This window comes from Stegodyphus dumicola, chromosome X2 (genome assembly GCF_044657685.1).
Source record: "Stegodyphus dumicola isolate Sdum_Otavi_A_Nest chromosome X2, ASM4465768v1".
Classification (NCBI taxonomy): domain Eukaryota; kingdom Metazoa; phylum Arthropoda; class Arachnida; order Araneae; family Eresidae; genus Stegodyphus; species Stegodyphus dumicola.
In genome coordinates, this window is record NC_140781.1 from 119,391,718 (window position 1) to 119,415,329 (window position 23,612).

At 31.5% G+C, this 23,612-nt stretch overlaps 1 protein-coding gene across 3 annotated transcripts in view; it reads left to right on the forward strand.

Annotated features, from left to right (window-relative positions):
- Positions 1–23,612, forward strand: part of Tdg (Thymine DNA glycosylase) — a 95,424-nt gene that overhangs the window by 14,344 nt on the left and 57,468 nt on the right. For 2 of the 3 annotated variants that reach the window (XM_035357792.2, XM_035357791.2), the window contains exons 2-3: positions 12,147–12,579; positions 20,466–20,637. In XM_035357792.2, the coding sequence (XP_035213683.1) occupies positions 12,164–12,579; positions 20,466–20,637 (588 nt within the window). In that variant the 5' untranslated portion in view covers positions 12,147–12,163. The remainder of the gene's footprint in view (positions 1–12,146; positions 12,580–20,465; positions 20,638–23,612) is intronic. The other variant, XM_035357793.2, reaches the window with a different exon arrangement.

Consider the following 23,612-nt stretch of genomic DNA (forward strand, 5'->3'; position numbering starts at 1 on the left):
TGTAAATTTGCCTCTGTTGTCAGTCTTGGTAACCGTACTTTTAGTGCACCCCTAAACATATCTGCAAAAAGTCAAAACGACGTAAAGGGAAATGAGTAAATGCTCTGTGTTTATTGTTGAAATAAAACTCATTAAATTACAGCATTCTAGTATATGCATTCAATAGTCTATTATAATATAAAAGGAGCTAACTTGTTTTTTTTTTTTTTTTTTATCTTAGTAAAATTGTCAGTGACATTTCATTTATTTTGGAAGTCTATTTCATTTCTGCAGTACAGTAGTAATACTTAAACTCTAGGTACTGAAGGTAGTTTTTCAGTCTTCTAAATTAATCTGTATTTAGAAAAATTTCTCTCACAGCAAGTTTTACTTACAGCAAATGTGAGGAAGATTAGCTGTTGTATTAAATGTTGTCTTAATTAATTTTTGGTCTTGTCACTGTATTTTAGGATAAACTGCAAAAATTCAAAAGTAACTCTCCTTTTGCTTTTCTGTTTCACCTCAAACAGCAGCAGAAGCAATACTCTCTTTCATTTCTCTTTCAGTAAGATTTTCTTCCTTATTTATATCGTGATAATAATGCAATTAGTATTCATATTTTTTATTCAAATGATCCAGTGGAGTAAGGAAGATCTTGCAAGAACAAGGAGATCTTATTGTAATTTGTTTGTCCAGTCTGAAAATAATTTTCTCCTGTAATTCTTGAAAAATAGCAGAGTGGATAAGACTGCTGAGTATTGGTTGTTCAATCTGAGGTTAAATTGAAGGGGGGGAGACGAGTTGAATGAGCATTTTGTTGTTTTCTGATCGGTAACATGTTAGTGCCTTTTTGTAATATGACTGTGAGCCAGTTTATAGTTTCTAACTTAAACACTCCATCAAGGTATCTATAACCATAGTGAGCTACCATAATAAAATAAATCCCAATCCTTTTTGCTTTGACAATCTGTATGACTAACACCGCTAACATCATGTTTTATGTAAGTGCCATCCCCAAAAATGTGCCACGTGGGTTGGACTGTGGCCTAGGATTTGGTCCTGAAATCCGGAAGTTTCTTAAAAAGTGCATGAAGAAGAGATATTTTTCATGGTCATAATTTCAAAATACTCCTGCTGCTATGTACATGTACTCTTTTCCTTCTGCTATATTGCTTAACAGTTTAGACATAGTATTTCAATGTATACGTGTATGTAATTACTTAAACATATTAGGACAATTGTCGTGGAGCATATTTCTCTAATGGTTTGGCTGCTTTAAGAGTTAAATTAGTAAAGCATATTAATAGTTGTTTTAGTGTTTATTTTTTTTTACATTGATAATTTTTATGTATTTAAAAGTTTCATTTCAAATCTCTATAGCTTACTAAAGGGGCAGTTACTGTTTTCTCCCACTTCAAAAGTAGCACGAGATTGTCTTTCTGCATTTATTGTCTAATTTAGCTTAATTCTTGTCTTTCCGCACTTAATTGTTTAATTTAGCATAATTCTGAACTACCTAAAAAAAAAAAAAAAAAAAAAAACCTGATGTTAATGTTTTCATGTAGTGTAATGGAAATTATTGAAATTATTTTTTTCAGGCAATTCATACATTTATACTTCTAACACAGTAATTGTTTGATTATTAAATAATACCATATAACATAAACATTTAAATAAATAAAAAAGAAGACTGCTAACGACAACACATTTTTTATTCCTTTTAACATATTTTAAGGCATTTGAAAAATTTAATAAATTTTAATTTATTCATAAGTTCTAAATTTTATCTATTTTTTTATTTGTTCTAATGGGAATAAAACTATTATTGATATATTTATTGTTGCAGTAAATGGAAACATGCAAGTTTATATTTTACTGTTTTTTCTCTTTATGCATTTCTTGTTGAAGTTAAGGTGGGTAGTAAAATATTTTATATGTCCTGTAGTATTATGTTTTAATAGTAGTACTCCATATTATTTAGTATGCTACTAATAACTCCATACTGATATTATTTAGTATAATAATTTACGTACAGTGACTCTAAAAATTTTAAATATATCAACAGTTCCTATACAAATGCAACTTTGAAAACAAGTAATTTATTCCAAATAAATGCGTTGAATTTATTTTAGAGGCCTAGTAGCTAATTCAGTTTGTGTCTGTTTTGTGATTGAAGATAACAATGTAAAACTATAAGTAAATTAAGCATTTCAAATAAACAGCTACAGACTTTGTAATGTTCCAAGAAATTTATATCTCTTTTGTTCATGAATGGGCTAGAGCATAATTTTAGTCAAAATGGTTCAAGTGATCTATCTGTTCTTGTTATTTAGTGTCCCTACAAAGTCCGGGCACCAACTATTATTCCTTCCAGTCTCTTGGGCATATTTTAATTCAGTTTTGTATAATTCAGTTATGGTTTAAAAAGACTAGAATGCAAGAATTCACCCTATGATTCTGCATGCCTAATGTTAACATTTAGGCATATGACTTTTAACCCCTTAGCTAACACTTTATTTTTCAGTTTCTGTGCAAAAATTGTCAATTTTTTTTTACTATGTTCTTTTAATTAGTACAAGAATTCATAAAAGATTCTACAAATATTTTTTTCAAAACTTTCATGTTTTTTGAAAATTTTTTTATGATGCAAAATAAATGGTAAATAATTATCTCGAGTTAACTCGTTAGCGTATTTTTGTTAAGAATGAACACAAAAGAGAATTTCAAAATAATTTAAAATTTTATTAATCATAAATTGAATCTGTATAGAGAAAATTTGAAAGAAATGATTGAAAAGAAAATAATTTTAGTTCAAATTAGAAACAGTATGGACCTTGAAGCATGGCATTACACATAAAGTCACATTACAGTCTCTTCAAATATAGCTTGTTTCCCTCTTTACTTTTTTAGACAAATTCCTAAAAGAGCAAATTTACAAGCTGTAGTTCATGTATTTGCCCAGATGCCAAGTCGAAGGAAGTGTGACATAAAACTCTCATATTCTCATAACAAAACATTGTGAAGGTCACCAGCATAACCACAAAACACATTGAGAGTTAATTCAAAATAAATTAAAAAGTTCTGTCTATGAACCTGTTGGAGTCTGTCATGAACCATGTGTTAAATCATAATTATTTTCAACAAATTTCGATGTCCGAGTTTACTCAAAATAACTAGGCAAGCAGTTAACTCTTACAGTAGCTACCTAGTTTCTTGGCTGTGATTCCACAAAGCTCTGAGTTGAAATAAAGAAATCGATAAAATAGAGTTATATGTTAAAACTACATTAAATCTTTGTTATTTAATGTAGTTTTAACATATAACTCTGTAGCCCAGTTTGGTAAATTGTCTGAATTGTCCCAGTCTGAATTGAAGCCATGTTTGGTAAAACTGGAGCTTTCACAGACAATCCAAATAGTGAAATCCAAATGATCTGTCACTTTGTCTTATTTTCACTCCTTTGATATTGAATTGGGTTCCCTTGGTGTTCAGGTTGTTGTACATTTAAGAACAGCCAACTTTATATGCGAGAGATTTACTGAAAGTTCGTATTGCAGCATGGTCTTGATTTCAGTGGCTTTTCTGATTTTAAGTTTACTTTTATGTGTGCAGTCATTGATAGTTGTAATTTTGCCCCAGTCTATTGCCCACTCTATACTTATTTAATGACATACTTCTTTATGTTGATGCAATTTACTGTTAGAATATACAGTCAAAAGTCGTTAATCCGGACTCGTCGGGACTTCGGCGATTCCAGATTATCGATTTTTCCGAATTATAGATCATCAGTTTAAATCTGGTAAGATGGCATGCAGAAATTATAAAATTAAAAATATAAAACCATAATTTATGAAATAAAGAATAATTATGATCTAAAGGTTATCAAAATTTACAAAAAGAAAAAGCTTAATTTGTTTACTTTATTAAACGTTTCTTTCAATGTAAGTTGTTTAAGTTGCTTCGTTTCATGTGATAATACTTTGTCTTTAATTCTATTAAACAGACATAATTTCTTGTTTAGTTACAAAGTTCTGCTGTTCAAGTCCTATAATTGCTGAGTTGAGAATACTGACTAATTTGTCAATCGAAATTTTTTCGTTTTCAATAACCTCTGCGTCACTTTCTTCACTATCGGAAGCGAATTATAATGACGACGAACTTGAGTTAAATCATATCAAAGACAGAGTACATCAAAATGAAATACTACATTTAGTAATAAATTATGAGCCAAATAAAATAAAAACATCTGCTCTGAAGCTAAGATAGTGCTGACAGATCAACTTCCAATTCATTGCGTGCCGCTTCGTTCCCCCCCCCTGCAGAGCAGCGGGGAATTGATAAACATATTTCGGAATGATTAGATAATCAAAGGATATGCCTTTATCCATTTTTTGCAGCAATTCCACATTCTGTTTAATGGACTTCGAAACATACTTTCGCTGTGTAGATCCTTTATATATTAGTAAATATGTATCAGAAATTCTATTTGACATAATCGAAAGTTCAAGCTTACTTTTATAAAATTGCTCTAACAGTCTGCAAAAAATAATAAACCGGATCCAATTCAAAGATTAAGGAACAACGCAATCTGCAACAGTAACTGAATTAGGTAATTTAAGCTTAGCTTATACCGTCCGTTATACATTAAACGCACATGCATAAACGTATTATGCGCATGCGCACACGCATATTCGCAGCTGTAAAGGTCTTATGCGCACGCGTAAACGTCTATGCGCAGAAAGTTTGTAGCTTTGAGGTCCAGATTATGGGTGTCCGAATTAACGACTTTTGACTATACATGACTTTTTATATTCTACAATTCTCATTATTTGTTTCTAGGATGTCAAACTTGGATAAGAGTTCTGTATACTCTTGATGTATCTTGTTAGTCCAAAGGGGCTTTGTCCCAGAAGGACTATTGTTTTCGTTTTGCGATTTTGCGTTGAATCACTATAAATGTCCGTTTCAGTTTTCAAACTGTTGCCACCAAATGTTACAGTCCTGCATTATGTTTGAAGAAATTAAGTAATGAAAAATCTGCATAAATGTATGTATATTTCTTACATTGTGATAAAACAACGGTATACAGAGCCATCGAATTTTGAATGACGTAATCTTTCTACGAATATGGGCATGTGGAAGACCAAATTTGAAATTTGGAATTTGTTTTATTATCGATTTCATATTTTGTAAAACTTTAATGAAGTTTTGATTAACAAACTCAAGACTTTCAAAGCGAGCAATGGCAATACTCTAGGGGGGGACCTTTTTATCTCCAGCGTGCGGAACTGTGTATCGGAATTTCTAAAGATATGCTCATTTTAAAATTATTTTGCAACATTGCTATTGAACTGAATTTTATGGTTTAAGTGCAAAGAACATGATATTTAATAAATAAAGGTAAGGCACAAAATGCTCCTTTGGATGTAATTTAAAATTTGAAACCTTTCAGATTTTTTTTTCCTTATAATACTTTTTTTTTTTCATAGTTAATATCTAGATGGATGATAGTGGTGTTAAAGTGAGCTTGTAGCCATGTTTCTTAAATATTAATATAATATAAATTGTAATTTAGTGTTTGTGTCATGTTCTAAGAAATTTATATCTGTTTTGTTTATAAGTGGGATGGAGCATTAGTTTATTCAAATTGGTTCACATGATTCATCATTGATCTTGATATTTAGTTTCCCTACAAAGTCCAGGCACTAACTATTGTTCCTTGCAATCTCCTGGGCATATTTTAATTCAGTTTTGTGTAATTCAGATATACAGTAGAATTTCTTAGTTCATTTACAATAAAAATAGAAAGCTACAGTCTGGTAAGCATGAAAAGGAAAAATATCCTTCTGATATATAATCATAAATTACTCTAGACTGAAAAGTATACGATTAATGATACAGTAATTTAATTTCCATTCTGTGTATCCCCCCCAAGTCCTGCTATGCTGCCTCAACATGGTAGGGGGTGTCACTGGGCGGAACGGGCAAAGTACGTCGGGAGCATAGCTCCTGGTAGGGCCAACCTAGGTATGAAGGCTGTTCTAACATGCCCAGCTAAAGCATAGCAGTAAAGATACTTCAGGGGATTACCGTCTTGGTGGTCGGGTGTCACAATCCCGGAGCTCCATTGATCTATCCTTTTCTCTTCTCCTCTCCTTTTAACTGTAACTTTTCTCTTTTTCTTCTCCCTAGTGGTTTTCCTCTTCTGAGTTTGGTGCTCCTCATGAGAAACTGGAACAGTTCTTTTCTCTAGTTTTCAAATGGCAAGAAAACTGCCCACGTGTTTGCTATGCGTGAAGACTCGTGTCGCTGGAAAGGAGGGTACTGGTAGTTGAGGGGTGAAGTACTGTTCCCAGCATGCTGCTTTGGCCTTTGCTTCAGTTAAATGGGAGGCACTTTGTCGTCCTTGCGGGTGTCAATTGGCTGGTCACTAGTTCTTGTGTCAGTGGCCTTGGGGACAAGCTCTTGGGAGTACCTGTTTCGGGAAAGCCGACTGTGGGGCTTCAGTTTGCATATAGACCCGATTATCACTGGCGCAGGAATCTGCATCCCCTTTTTGAATTCTGTGGTGTATGGGGATGCCAGGTCTGAATTTTTTATTTCCTTCAAATATAGCTTCACAAATTTTTATTACACCTCATGAAATTGCCAAGGAATCATCTAGTAAAAGACGTTGAACTACGGAAGGTACAGAAAACACTAAAGTTGTTCCCCTATTTTTGGTTATGACAGGATCTGTGGAATTGCATAAAATGTCACCTTTATGTGACCATAAAATGTCAGATTGTGGGGCTGTGTTAAATGGCGAAACAAAAACCAAAGGCGTATGGCAATACTTTATCTAGATTCGTGTATCTTTCTGAATTCCTGTGGTAAAAATGTCTTGAGAAAGATGAGCCTTTTGATGACATGTTAAAAGTAATTACAGAAGTATGGCAACCGCAAATTGAGTAGTAACTCTTTTAGTTGTGGTCTTAATACTTATAAAATATTGAATCTCTGAAATTAAGTAGTAACTGTTTTGGTTGTTGTCTTAATACTTATTTGATGATCTTTGTAGGGTTAGAGTGGTCGTCTTAGAGAAGAGTATTACAGCTGTTAATAGCGGTGTTTGTTATTGTTATCAGAGATGCTGGCCACTTTTGAAAGTGGTTGCCACGAAAGGGCTCTCTGTATTGTGGCTGTATTAAGATATTTTCACATCCCAATCAGATTTTTTTTGAAACGCAAAAAAAGTTTCAGAAGGCAAATTAAAAAAATAAAGAAAATGTGGTTGTAAATGGAATGAGTTAATCAAAAATCTCAAAGAGGGCCCACAGCAATTTTTTTGTAATATTTCTATTCGTAAACTGAAAAATAATCATTCTGAAATGTAGTGGTGATACTAAAAGTTTTTCAGTTTTTGTTTAGGTGGTATGCGTTAGTCATGTAGTGATAGCATAAGTATCAAAACTATTATGAAGCAAAAAAGCAGGCTTATAAATAACAATGGGCCCCACCGGTGGCCAATTCCTTCTTATGCTCACAAATCAATATGTCAATACACATTTAAAAATTTTAAAGCCCGGTAAACACATGTCTGTGATGTTATCGTCAGGCAATGATTTGTGGATACTTCATTTTTTACCATGATATTTTATTTGATGTTTTAAAACTGCGATGTTTTTGAATGCCTTTATTTTTGACGATGTTTTATACTACAGTCAAAAGTCTTTAATCCGGACATCCATAATCCGGAATGATCTATAAGCCGGACCTCAAAGTTACAAACTTTCTGCACATGCGTAAATGCAAAATGCGTTTATGCATGCGCATAATACCTTTATGCATGCTCATATGCGTTTACGCATGCGCATAATACGTTTATGCATGCGCGTTTAATGTATAATAGATGGTATAAGCTAAGCTAAAATTATCTAATTATCTATTTCAGTTAATGTTGCAGATTGCGTTGTTCCTTAATCTTCTAATTCGATCCGACGTATTATTTTTTTGCAGACTGTTAGAGCAATTTTATAAAAGTAAGCTTGAACTTTACATTATGTCAAAAATAATTTTCGATTCTGGAGCTGCCAAAGGATTTACATAGCGAAAGCATGTTCTGCGGGGGGGGGGGATGGAACGTTGCAGCACGCAATGAACTGGAAGTTGATCTGTCAGCACTATCCTTATCTTCAGGTCAGATGTTTTTATTTTATTCGGCTTATAATTCCTTACTAAATGTAGTATTTCATCTCAATGTACTCCGTCTTTGATATGAATTAAATAAAATTTCTTGTCATTATAAATATCATGAATACACATCAAATAGTTTTCTGGTTGCAATTCTCTAATTTCGACTATGCGTAATGTATGCTTTACGCATGCGCACGTTGAAAGAAATGTTTAATAAAGTAAACAAATAAATATTAAGCTTTTTTTTGTAAATTTTGATACCCTTTAGATCAAAACTGCTCTTTATTTCATAAATTACGGTTTCATATTTTTAATTTTATAATTTCTGCATGCCATCTTACCAGATTTAAATTGATGATCTATAATCCAGAAAAACCGATAATCCGGAATCGCCAAAGTCCCGATGAGTCCGGATTAAAGACTTTTGACTGTATATCACTTTAGAACTGTGATGTTTTCTGCTCGCTTTCTTTCCCCTTTGATGTTTCGTATGATGACTTTCGCCTTAAGTTGTTTTCTCTGCAATGTTTTCGGCATATACTGGTATAGCTGCAGCAATTACACTAGCTCCAAACAGAAGTAATTGTATGTATTATTACTTTTTTATGAATTCTTAGGAAAAGCATTTGTTTTTGAGGGGGGAAAAAGTTGTCTTACTTTTAGAACTGCAAATATTTTAGTAGTTTCAAATTTTTGATGTACACCAAACCATCTGTAAGATGTCCACGAATGGTTCCAGGGTATTTTTTTCTTATCTGGAGGTGGTCATCTTGCAGAGGTGATATATAATACCAATGATTAAGCTCTCAGAACTTCTAATCATTTTCAGAGATTATCTCCATAGTAGTGTACAGAATGTACTTTCTTCACTAGCTAAAACTGGAGAATTTGAGAGAATGGTTTTTGAGTTAGATAACTTTTAATATAATTTTAAAATCTTTTGGGTACTTATTATCGCAGCCACCTTGGAGCGGTTTGGTGAACTTTATGAAAGAAAAAGAAAAATTACTTTTATCATAAAAAATATGTATTATGTGCATATTCTATGTATCATTTATATATTTATTCCAAAAGTTGCTCAGTAAATCTTGTTACAAACAGGTTTTTGCTTTTGTTGAAAAGTGCATAGCATTTGTTTTGAGAAAGAATTTGAAACATTGTTCTTTATCAATTTGGCTGCAAAATAATGTATTCCAGCTGAAATTTCATCTCTCCTTCTTCTGTTCTAAGAAAATCCTCCATGTGCAAATTTTAAAATTGAGTTTAAGACAAAAATATCATAATTTTTCTGTAAAAGCCATTAGAACTTGGAATAACAATAAAAAGAACACATATGAAAAATGGTGACTCTGGAAACTGAATACTTGTCCTGTGCATTGGTTGCGTGAATAATTGTTACACACATGCTTACCAGAGTTTGTGTGTTCTGAAGCTTTAGCGCTTTCTACTAAGATGTTTCTGATAGTACACAAGTACCTTCCCCCCCAGTTAACTGTCATGGGCAATGTAAATAAAATTGTTAAAGAAACTTATAGTTTAAAGATTTAATTTTGTCAAATAATCTGCTTTAGGCTTAGGCAAGTTTTGTTTTGAAGAATTATTTTAATTTGGGCAGCAGGTCTTTAATACATTTGTGTTTGGTAACTTTAAAAAATGAAGCAAAATTCCTCATCTTTATGAAGAGTTATCAATCTGATTAAATTATTATTTATTCCCCAAATTGGCCCCAGTAACGTCATTTTAATAAAGCTTATTTTGAATATGACAAAACGAACAAATTGAAGAACTTGGACTGAGTTCCAAGTATATATTTGTGTACATAATCTAAAACTTGAATTTTGTAAAAGTATATAATGCAACAAAATTTTCTAATCTATTTATCGGGGATACTCAGATAACCGGCACTTGGTGAACTTCCTGAAAGCGCGTTTGGCAACTTGGGCGATATGCGCCATACAGTGGGAGGACAGTTTAGGTTGCTAGTTTAGACCTTCAGTACACTAGGGAGAAAGGGAAAAGAGAAGGGATATTTTCTTTCTATATGTAAATACTTTGTTTTGGCTGTCATGTGACTTTGCAGATGAATCATCGTGCTGATCACGTAACTTGTCAGCAGACGTGGTGCATACACTCATATGCTGTTTGTTGTTCCGTATGATCATTCACTATTTAATTATTTTATTAGAACAAAATATTATTATTTATTAGACTATTAAAATCTATTAGACGTCTAAATACTATTAAAGTCATAATTATTTAAATACCGGAGATGGACTTCAAGTTGCCATAGACCATTCGCTGTTTTCGCTATACTAAAAAAATTTAAAAAGATAAAATTACTATTAAAATTATTAATGATTTAAAAATTAAATAATTAAGTATTACCAAATTAATTCATAATTATTTAAGTAATATTAATACTGAGCTCCCAGTTGCCATTTAATTATCTTATAAATTATTTTCTAAATATTTATATTCAAAATTTAGATCAAACATAATACATGTTTTTCACTTTACTCTGACATCAGAGTTGAAATTTTTTTCATGCTTTAAATTTTGTTTCGAATGTTTAAATTTTGCCCATGTAAAATTTGGCCAAACGGACTATTAATTTCGTTTTAGCATTTTGCTTCAATTCACGATAAGCCTTGTTTAACTTTTCAAATTGTTGCCACTAAATTTTATTGTCCTGTATTATACTTGTATTTAAAGAAATTAAATAATGAAGAATCTGCATGAATGTATGTATGTTTCTTGCATTGTGATAAATTAACGGTACCTAAAGCCATCAAATTTTGAATAATGTAATCGTGCACTGAATATGGCCATCTAAGCCCGAATTTGAAATTTGTTTTATTATAGATTTTATATTTTGTAACACTTCAACAAATTTTTGATTAATAAATTAAATGATTTCAAAGTGAGCAATGGCAACACTGTATGGGTGGGGGAAACATTTTTATCTCCAGCTTGCATGACTGTGTATCGGAAATTCTAAAGATATGCTCATTAAAAAATTATTTTGTGATATTGCTGTTGAACTTTTATGGTTTTAAGTGCGAAGAACATGATATTTAATAGATAAAGGTAACACAAAATGTTAAAAAAAGGCCCTTTTGGACGTAATTTAAAAATCTGAAACCTTTCAGATTTTTTTTTATGTTTTTATTTTACCAGATAAATTGATTTAAAAAATATATTTTTCCTGTATTATAAATTATGCCATCATGAGTGATTTGAATAATTTAAAATAGTAACTTGCTAGATTTAGGTAATGACTTAATGTCAGCAGTAAGTACATGCCTGTTTTGAAAATTCTGCCTGAATTCTGAAATGTTTAACTTTTAATTTGAATAAATGGATATGAATATGATTTACTGCAGAAAATGCTAACGAAAATATTCCTGTGAACTGCTCTTTCATTTGAAAAAAAATGGTGGGATTTGAACTTTGATATCCTTTATAATATTTTATGCAGCTTGAAAATACTTTTTGCATTTAGAAATGCAGTTTATTTCTAAATGCTACAGTCTAAAAAGTTTTAAGAGTACTTCTTGGTTAACTGGGTGCTGCTTTGCACCAAATATAAATGTTACTGTGTTTCTGCTAAAAAATTTGTGTTTACCTTTTTTTGCTTCATTATTTTTGTACAGGAGTGCAGAAAAGACCTGTTGTATGAAGTGGTTTTCGACATACAAGTATTTGCATATAAATTGACATTTGTGCTTCTGCATGAGGATGCTTAAGTTCTTCACATTTTCTCTTTTTTTTTCATTTAAAGCAGATTTGTCTTTTCCTCTTCATGCATTTGTTTTTGGTTTAAATATTTTCGAATGGCTTGATAAAGTTACAGTTCTCGTGATGCATTTAAAAATTAACTTCAACCTTGTTCTGAACCTGTGTTTTTTAATTTTAATTAGCAATATTTTAATTTATCATTTAATGATGTAATGCTTATTCTAAACAATTTCTTTCTTTTATGTCTCACTTAGGCGTTGAGCACTTTATTATGTCATCACCATCACATACAACAGAGTATTCATATTTAGGACCATTATCAACATCTACACTTTATGGGCATAATGAAGATTGGCAGTGGTCACCTGAAGATCAGTACAATCATTATACTTACCTCACTTCTAGCACCACAAGTCAGGAACCTTTGGACTATAGTATTGGTTCATCCATGTTCTTTTCGGGAGAGGAAAATGTAGATAGCTCATCGTATAAAGGAAAGTCTATGAATTCTGATGGTGGCTATCCTGTTGATAGTGAGAGACATGAAGAAAGACCTTCAGATGAACAAGTATTTGAAACTTTAGGCCAAACTGTGAAACAAGATCCTTACCAGTATGAAGATTATGATGAAATTCCTCCTCAACCAAAAAAAAGAGGGCGGAAAAAAAAGGAACCTAATGGCATCAGGTATATTATACATTTGCAGAGTTCTTTGAACATTTTTTTTAATCCTTCGAAATATCTCTTTTGACTATCTGTTATTAAAGAAAGGCAAGGCTAGATTAATGAATCCATATAAATTACATACATAAGGATTGAGATTTGTCTAATGCAGGGATGAGTAAAAGCCATTGCACAGGCCAAATGTGGCTCTTTTAATTGCTTGATAGCTCATTATGAAATCATGTGAAACAACATTATCATCTTTTTTTACATGATTTTATATGCCAACTATAAAAAATAGCACTACAAATATGCCTGTATTGTTATAGTATATCCGTGCATTATAGGCATGACTGCAATGTAGCCTAAGTCAAACTAAGCTGAGCATAAATATCAAATATGCTAGGAAGCATATGAATCTGCTAAATATAGTTCTGAAAAATATAGTTCTGTCATTTCTAGCAGCTTTGATTTAGAAGTTAAACAATTAAATATGAATATTGTTGAGATAAAAAGACTATCTGAAAAAAGGAACTTATGGAAAAAAAAAACTTAACCATAACCCTTTGCCTTGAAGAATGAAAAGCAGGCAGGGCTGTTGTGACCTCATGTTTACTATCTAGAGCTAATTTAAAGTAAAAATATGAAATTAAATATATAAAATGACATTTTTAATTGTAATTTAAGGAGAGACTTCTAGCGCGGAGGAGTGTTGCTCTTTCCTCATCATGTCCTGGAAAATAATAGAGGTATTGCAAAAGATCATTACATAAACTCTGTCCACATGATGTAGTAAAACAGACTTTTTTAGCCTCTGCTTAAAAGGATATGCCCATCCCTGTTCTAATGTAACAAAATTAGTCTTTTAATGCAAATACTAAAAAACTGAGTATGGTAACTAATTTGAAGTTTTTGTTTAAAGTTGTCTTAAATTCTTTATGTAACTTTGCTGTGTATTGTGTTATATTTTCAGATATTGCACAAAATATTGTCCATATTTGCACATTTTGCTTGAAAGTATTTGTTCTGAAGATTTTCCCACGTAATAGAAACTTATTCAAAAACTTGTTATAAGTCCTGCAAAGTAATTTCTTTTCTTTCTTCTTTCTTACTGTGTGTGAATGTAGAAAATAATGTCAAGTTTCACTGTCAGTTTTGAAAGTCGAAGAAAGGTCAGACTCCTAAGGTTTCAATTGCAGGAAATGCAAATAATTATTAGTTGACTTTGGCAGTATGCTGTCTAACATTGTCATGAACAAAGTTTCTATCCAAAATAATGAACAAGCCTTTTTTCTTTAAGTATGTTCCTATAAATTGTGGTGAAATAATGAATTACATCATACAATGATGATCATGTTTTGCATGTTCATGATTTCATACTATTAAATTTCCCCTTGGAAATCTGAGAAAAGAATCACCTTCTTTTGGGAAGCTTTTGGGATATATTCTGTTCTTTTGGCTGCAGGAAAAGAGGAGGGATTCCAAATATTGCTGTTCTGTTTTTGCTATATGTTGTAATGATGCAGTTACTTTTTTTTGCCACTGTTGGCCATAGTCAGAAGCAAAATTTCAGAATAATGAAGTATTCTAAAAATGATAACCTATTTAGACTAAACAACAATGGATTTCTAACTTCGTTAGATGATGTTGATGGTTACAATAGAGTGAAAGGATCTAGCAGTGTTTGAAAACAGTGTTGATTTTATCCATTCTATTAAGTTAATAAATTTCAATATGAAATCCTTTTATTGCTCGTAGAACATCCAAGCTGTACTCAGTTTCATCCGTGTATTGTCAAATATCTGAGGGGTTATATAACAAATTGCAGCATTATATGTAGCAAATTAGTACTACAAGGCATCTGATAAGCACAGCCTTTAACATGAATGCCGAAGGAAAAAATCCAATTGAATCTTATCTGGAGAGTGGAGGCTAAAGAATGGGACAACCATAAACATTCATATGTTGGGAAAATGCTGATTTAGGTAGTTATATACATCCATTTACAAATGTGGAGGTCCATCATTAAAGTGAATCTGCTACTTAATTGAGTTCATTTATAGAGGATTAGAATCGTATTTAATGTGGTACCATCTTGTAACTTTTAGACTTAATTCCACAAGCCAGAGCATTCACACGCCTTTTGCTGCACATATGCCATGACTTTTGATTGCAGTTGCCTTGTGCAACTCATCTCTCCATATCTAGTTTTATGTAATGATTTCAAGGCAAAACAGAACTTTATAACAATGTATTGATAGTATTTGAGACAGAAAAACAACCTGTGTCGATATTTTTTAAAAATAATTTTGAAATGTGTCCAATAAATTTTAGACACTGTATTTTTGACAGCAGCAGTTCGATGAAACAGATTTTTTATGCAAATTTTTAGTTAATCTTTCACAATTATATTCAAGTCACATCACATTGTTATTCTCCATAGCTGTCTCTGCCATTTATATGAACTTAGCTAAATAAGAAGAAAATTGACCCTTCCCGAAATAATTCCAAGTTCTTATTCTAACACATTATTGGTAATTTTATTAATGGCATATTTCCATTGACATCTTTTATCATGTACAGTTTCGTTGTGTGAGAGTTGGAACATTGACAGTTTTTGACCAAATTCTATATGTCTGAAAATAATGATTGCTTGTTCTGCATTTCTTGTTAAATGTAGTGATACAAAATACAGTAAAATTTCATAAGATGAACCAGTGTTTTCTCAAAAGTGTTCCTTGAAAAAGGATTGTTATAAAAAAAGGGCTCAGTGCAGGTATTTGCCTGCTGCGATTATTCTGAATTTGTAATGGGGTAAAAGCCTCCTTATCCCCCCCAAAAAAATGTTGCCAAGAAAAGAGAAGAAAAATGAAAAATATCTTTCTGGAGGAATATAAGACAACTTTTAAGGTTGCTACAGAGCTTAGAAGAAAGTATATTCAGGTGGTATTATTGCCTACTATTTTGGCTGATGTCCATGCATTTGTTTTTAAATAATTTTAAAAAACTTCAGATGAGGAATTTTTGATACAAATATCTTAGAAAATTATTAATAAAATCCAGAATTTTTGTAATAAAAAATGTACATACATTATCTTTATATCTCTCATTTATTCAGAAATGATACAAAAAACAAAGATACATGTATACTTTTCATGTGAATACTTGCATTTCTTGTGTGAAAGTATTTTAGCGCTACTCAACTGGTATAGTGGTTAGTATAGCTGACTGCTTTGATAAAAGACCTAGCTTCGAATCCAAGAGAAGTTGGTAAATGTATGGTGTTGATGCGGCATGGCGGTACTCTAAATATGTGGCGAGCCGAAAATCCTCTTGTGTGGTTTGGTAGAAGGGGAGAGGGGTAGGACACCATCAGACCTGTACCCCCCCATGTGCTCTCCATCAAAATTATGGTGGAACTGAGCTAAATTGCACTGTCACCTGTATAGTGCTTAAGGCTGTTGCCAATGGCAGACGTATTTTGTGCTCCTTGCCATGAGGAATTTCATGGGCCTGGACTGATGTTACAGTCAGACAAGTGAGCATAAGTAATAACAACAGCAAGTACAGCTGATAACAAATAACTCTTGTGCGTTTTGCTTTAACTAGTTAATTTATTTTTTATATGCTTTTTGTATGAGACAGTATTTTAAATTTTACACGGTTTAGTAGTCAAGTATTTTTTTAATCATGTTTGCTTTCTGGAATCAAATGTTCTTAATTTTTTATATTTAAACTCTTTTATAATCTAATACGTTTTTGCAGATGGCTATTAAATCAGAACTTTAAAATGGATTTACAATTCCTGCGAATATCTGTAGCTTTATGACTAAGTTCAGTACATATTAAATGTAAGTTACAACACTTAAGTACTCATTATGATGGTTTTCTACGTCAGAATGCATCATTCGTATTCAAAATTTCAAAACAATAAAGGTTCAAAATTAGCAGAGGTGGTATACACATTTAATTAATGAGACTTTGAAGAATATTTGCATTTATGAGTAAGGAAAAAAAAGTTACTGTTTAGAAAAGCAATTTATATGGTTTTTTTTGGGGGGGGAAGGGAAATATTCAGGACACTTCTTTTGTTGTGAAAGGAAACGAAATTCAGTAATTTTTGCTACAATAGTCTGTTCTTTGAACTCCTCCCAGGTCCATTTCTGTTGAAACCAAATGATGATTAAAAATCTTCAGTTTTAAATGCTTAAATTTTAATTTAAAAACTTATTAACTTAAAAATTTATTTATTTTTCTGGATAAGCGCAGGACTTACCAAGCAGCATGCATACTCAAAGGTCAAATCTTGATCTTTTATTATGGAATTTCTTTGTGGAAGTTTATTAATGAAACATCAGTTTGCATGATATGTGGTATATATATATATATATAGAGAGAGAGAGAGAAAGATAGTGTGAAAGAGAGTCGAGTGAAGGTTAAATTATCTAAAAAATAACTAACATATAAATCAAGAATGATTTAGGCTATTTATTTTATGGAATAAGTAAAGAATTAATGTACATTTTTGTTTTAAGTATAGCAGAATTTGTGCATAACAAATAATTTACATTTAAAAATATATTTCAGTATATTAAGAGAAAGCATTATATCTACAGATGCAAACATTTAACATTCTTTTTACAATTTTAATGTGCTGACTTGGATGCACATAAAAACACATTATGTAGAGCAGGATTACTTAAATATTCTTTTGCTTGCAACTCCTTTTATGAAATGAATTTGGTAACTTATTTTGAATAAGGGTATAATTTCAAAAATTTTAAGTGAGTAAGATTTGTAAGAACCATTGAAAATGCTGCAGTGAAATGAGGATGAGGTGCAAGATTAAAATATCTAAGAACTGATAATCTTTAGTTTTGTAACTGCATAGAGTTAACCTAATTTTAAAAGGTGCAGGTGAAATTCATATATTTGTGCATGTTAAAAATAAAACATGAACTTACTGGAACAGAAAGCTATCGTTCTCTAGTGAAGTATGTAAGCTGTTCCATCAGAAACATCTTTTCTGAACTATACTAATGATATTTAATGCTAGTATATAATTTATAATGTATTTATTTACCTTATAATTTTTATGAACACATGTACTAATGTAGTAAATGTTTATTGAAATTATGAGTTAGATATCTCATAAATTATATCATTAAGTATATTAATTAGAAAATGAATTAAAGACAATGTTTAAGAAGTTTTGGTACTTTTCCATTTTGCCAGCGCAGGCAATAGTCACCAATAATGGTACAACTGGTCCCAAACGGAATATCCTCGCTGGTAACTTTTTGGCCTCATTTTCAAAACAAGTAGCAGCTGTATCTTATCAGATTGATTGTTTCTTTCAATACTGGCATATAATGACATAGAATTTTTACCAGATAGTTCAATTTTATGCCCTATGGCCATTTGCGGTAATTAATTCAATTAGAATGCAACCACACTGCTCATCCGAAGACAAAAATATAGAAAAGGCAAAGTCAAGGGTTAAATTCATCAATTCTAATGAGAATGCACTAGCGAAGTAAAGCACTGCGGTTTTACATAATACCTGAGTAAGCCATTCGTACGTTGAAATAATTCTCGCATTTAAACTTATCATTAAATTAAGATTTAACTTGAAATTAATGTAGCTAATTACTGAGAGAATAAGATTTTTGTAGTGTAGTTTACGTGAGATGAGATCACTTGGGGTCATGTTATATGAACCAGCGAATCAGGATGTTGAACCATGAAAATGTAGTAAGTTCGAAAATAAATATCTTTTTACAAATTTATTGTCTTTATTTATTGGCTTTTTACAAAATTTTAAACGATATTAAAATGTTGATGCCTTCAAAATAAAAAATTCTTAAAACTAACATTTGTTAACATTTTAATGTGTATACTGTATGTGGTCGCCAATAATGTCTGCTTGGCAAGATTTGCGCCGGCAAAACGAAAAAGTACCGAAGTTTAATTTCATTTGGAAATTGTTATTTTGCCACTATGTGATGTAGTGTTATAATTCGGAAGTGTGAAAATAGTGCCTAAGCTAGGGAACAATCTTATGCATGAAGATTTTCTAGGTTGTGTGTCTAATGTTGTGGTAGCATAGCATTGTGAACATAACATGACACGAATAAGACCAAAAATAAACTGTAACATCATTTCTAATGTCAAAAGTTATGAAACACCTGTTAAAAGTAAATGGCTTAACGGAATATTTTTGTTTATTTATTATTTTTTTTATTAATGAATTGAAACATTTTACTGTATGCAAAGTAGTTAGTTAATTTGCCATAAAAAAGCGAAATTTTAAATCTCTTCATGAGCAGACCTTTAAGCGAATCCACATTGTGCAGCAGTTTCTACTTGAAGAACTTGATAGAGTTTTGGAATTTTTTGTGCTCATGGGAAAAAATTTTATCGTTATTAAATTTCTTGGTATAAATTTTTATTATTATCCAGTCCAATATTGACAATTTAGTATTCAATTACTTTAATATGCTTTGGAAGTTTACATTTGTGTTAAAAAATAAATTTCAGAAAATGTTCTTTGCTGGCACATTTGGATTAAAAATGCTACAAAAAGAGGATAAATTAAAATTCTCTATTCATTAGAAAGAAGTTTCTTTCCCTCTCTTTTCTTTTTTAGCCCAGAAAGCTATTAATTTCATTTTGGCATTTTGTGTTGAAAACTTGAAATGTCCGTTTCACTTTTCAAATTGTTGCCACTAAATATTATCTATTGCCCTGCATTATATTTAAAGAGATTGAATAGTGTAAGGAGGAAATTTAAAGAAATTAAATAATATCTTCATATATGTATGTGTGTTTCTCACATTGTAATAAAACAATGGTACCTAGAGCCATCAAATTTTGAATAATGTAATCCTCCACCAGATATGGGCATCTGGAAGCCCTAATTTGTAATTTGTTTTATTATCGATTTTATATTTTGTAACACTTTAACAAATTTTTTATTAACAAACTTACCGATTTTAAAGTGAGCAGTGGCAACACTGTATAGGGGAAAAACATTTTTATCTCTAGTGCGCGAGACTGTGTACCGGAAATTTTAAATATAAACTTATTTTAAAATTATTTTGTGATATTGCTGTTGAATTGAATTTTGTGGTTTAAGTGCAAAGAACATGATAATTAATAAATAAAGGTAACACACAAAACATTAAAAAAATGTCCCTTTGGGCATAATGTAAAATCTGAAAGCTTTCATATTTTTTAACCTCTTATGAACGTTTTCAATTAGGCTGTTTCCATTCCAGGCTGTTTTTAAGAATCTGTCTTTCTTACAGCTGTAAGTAAATAAATTCTTTATGTGTACTGCTCATATGAACTCAAAAGACAGTGGAATATACATCCGATAGTGGTTCATATAAAGAGAAACATTTACAGACACATGATTCTTGTTTGCTATAAAAAGAAAGATCTGATGCACAGATAAAATAGACTAGATAATTTCAACAATAAATAAATTCACTTCAGTCAAAATATGTTATAGTGTATTTTTGTTAAAATTATAATGTGTGTATTTGTATGAGAAAATACCATTAAATTTATCATGCTGAATTTTCTAAAAGTTGGTGTTTTATTTGTTTGCATCCAAAAATGAGTGTTGATTGCTGGCATTTGCAGTTACGGATTTTCAGGTTTCTGTTACATTGATATTTGTGACTAAAAAACTAGTAGCTTGTATTACAATGGGTAATTGATAAAAAAATTGTTTAAATTTTGTTTAATGTTTTTTAAAATGTGTGTTTCACAAAACCTTTGGATTTAAAATGTGTGTTTTTAGCATTAGTGTTCGCCTCTATTTTACTTTGATTTTTTACTACTGAATTGTTCGAAGTTAATAAAACATCTTATATTTATCTGAATATTGTATTATGATCTAGCAGTTATGAATATATCCATACTCCTGATGGCGTTAAGTGTATAAAGCAAGAAAGGATTACAGAAACATTTAAGCAAAGAAAAAGAATGGATCGATTTGATGGAATGCCTGAGGAAGAAGTAATGAAAAAATCTCTTCCTGATCATTTAAGTCATGGCTTAGACATTGTAATTGTAAGTAATGATTGTTAATATTCGAATTCCTAATCATGCGACATTTTATGATTTAACATTGATAAAAACTTCCAAACCAGTCTGTTTGCTTTTAGATTTCTTAAAAATACTCCTATCTCATTTATCAACTTTCCAGGAATAAGAAAATGTTTGGTAAATGTGTGCCCATTTTGATGTAAAAAGATGTTTTTACAGAACTAAATTGCAAACAGAATAATATTATTATGACTTCAGTATCTGCAGTATTTTTTCTTTAGTTTTTCATAAAAAACATTAAATCAATACTTTTGCTAACTTGCAACACTTTGCCACAAATTTCATTACTATAAAAAGTTGCCTTTTACCATAACACAATTAGGTTTTAAACTATTGGCCATCTGCTCTTCAAGAAATGCACTCATTTATGAATTTTGCTAGCACAGATTTTTTTTAATGAGAAAAATGAACATGAATAATGCAAGCTTGAAATTAAACCTGACATCACTAGGAAAACTGCAAGTGGCGTAACTGTCGAGTAGTATATTCTGTAAACATATCTAGCTAGAAAAGGGGAATTCTCACCATAGCAAGAGTATGTTACTAGACCTGTAGAACTTAATTCCTCATAGAGTAAAGGCTGAGAATAAATGATGCAGAAAAACCAACCCATACTGTCACATTTCATGAATGCAAAGGAACCTCTAAGATGGGGTATGGATTTTCTGATTCCCAAATTTGGCATTTGTGAGTATTCACTGTGCCATCCAAATGAAAATGCTCTTTCTCTGTCCAGAGGCTGCCATTCTGAATCAACCTCAAAGTGAGGAAAAAACTGAAAAGAGAACTGGAGTGAAGTGTCAAAATCACGGAGAAGCAACTGCTGCATCAGTGAAAGTTTGTAAGGATAATATCAGAGACTATTCTGCAAGATCTTAAGAACACTGAACATGGCTATGCAACACCTCTGCTACATCCCGAACTCTGTTGCTAGCCTGAAAGTTTGAAGCTATGTTCTCTGCTACATGAAGTGCAACCTCCTGTATTGCTTCTGCAAAAACAAATTTTTTTCCTCTTCCAGGTTGAACAGAAAATTATCCTCTTTCTTCAGATTTCGCTATCGATTTCTCCCCTTCAAAGTTGAAAATTTTCGTAGAGCAGCTACTGCAGAATCACTGTGTTGGTAAAACAATTTTACTAACGAAACACGATATCATAAATGTATTGTCACTGAGCAGCAAGCACATGGAAAACAAAATTTCTGTGGGTTTTATAAGAGCTGCTGAATGACATCGACAAACATTTACACTTTTACTATAGGTTTTCAAAGTAAACCCCCCCTCTGGTGATGCGGTTTGTAATTATTTCTTTAAATCCTAAAGATATTCTCATGTGTTCGTTAAGTCTGCCACAAAATTTAACAATTTTCTGATGACTGGTTTTGCCTGTAAGCAGCTTTGAAATAGGGTTCTTTAATTTTGGTCACCCTGTATGTTGTTGCGTGCGTATGGTTTTGTAATAGATTGAATGCACAAGTCTGATGGAAAGTTAATAAAATGTATTCCTATTACAAGAAATAAAACAAAATGCTGAAATTTTCCCTCACAGATATTCGTACAATATCACACAGTAGTTATATTTTAAACTACCAAAACATTAAATAGTACACAATTCAAAGTGCAGAGAAAGCTAATCATATAACACTGCGAATTCACTTCAATAAACAACAGTTATCTAAATAACTGAACTGAGATTTTTTTCTCTGGCTTTTATAAGCTTTTTTATTCATGCACGAGAACATTCTGGTATTTTCTTGAGGTTTCTGGAAAGCAAAAGGTAAAGTTACAAGATATCTATTTATTAAATGTGCATGCTCTTGTATTTTTACTTTTCCGGCGTAGCTTTCTCTTAAAACTCATCATGGTTTGCATTGCACGGGGGAATAAAACAATTTTAATTGTAATTATATTAAAAATAGCAAATTAAATACAAAATTCATAACAATATTACAGATATAATTAATTTTGCGCTCTAATATTTTACCTGCTTTACTGTTGCAAAATAGATTGTGTTATCAAACTATAGCTGTTTTTTCTGCATGATAAGGATGACAGATTTTTATTTTCTAGGGTGGAAAATTCACTGGCTGTGTCCAGACATTTGATGTAAGCATTAACATAAAGTGTTAGGCATTTCAGTTGAACAAACAAGTTTGGAGAGGACAAGTTATGTCAAGTTATATTGAGTGCTAATGAGCGTGGGAATATTTATTTCCCCTATCAGGTGTTGAATAATATGTTTGTGCATTACAAGAAAGAATGATTCTGCTAGTAATTAAAATCTTCTTTTTTAGAATTCCATGTATTTAAAAATGTTCTATATGCTGATCCATTTAGCAGTGTAAAATTTAAACTATGACGTTAATAATTGTAAGAAAATTAAGCCAAGTGAAGTAATTACATCAGCCTTTTGAAGTATGAAAACAAAAGATGGATTGGCATGTTAAGACAAAAGAGAGCTTCAGCTGAAGGCTGTAAATAAATATTGCAGTTTGGACATGTGACCATGGAAGGAATGTTTACAAAAATAGCAGAACATGTGGTAGAAAATAAGTATATGACAGTTTCTCAGATTGTGACTAAAATGGGAATTCATGTTGGGTTGGTGGAAAAAATCTTTTGTAAAGTTGGTTATGTCAAAGGTTATGCCAGAGGGGTACTCCAAATGGTAACATGAGAGGTGAAGTCACTGATTGTTAAAGACTGCTGTCCATGATAAATATCAATGAACATAATTTTTATTTGTGTCTAGTAATAGTGGATGAGTGGTGTTGCTCAGATCACTGCTGTTGCTCAGAAAGGTAATGAGAGCATTGTGTGGAACTGTCTCCTTACATGCAGAATGCTCAAATCTGCCATGAAAATTTTGGTCATTATTTTTGAGAATGAAGGAGGACCTGTGGTAGTTAATTGACTGAAGAAGGACTTCTGATTCATTAT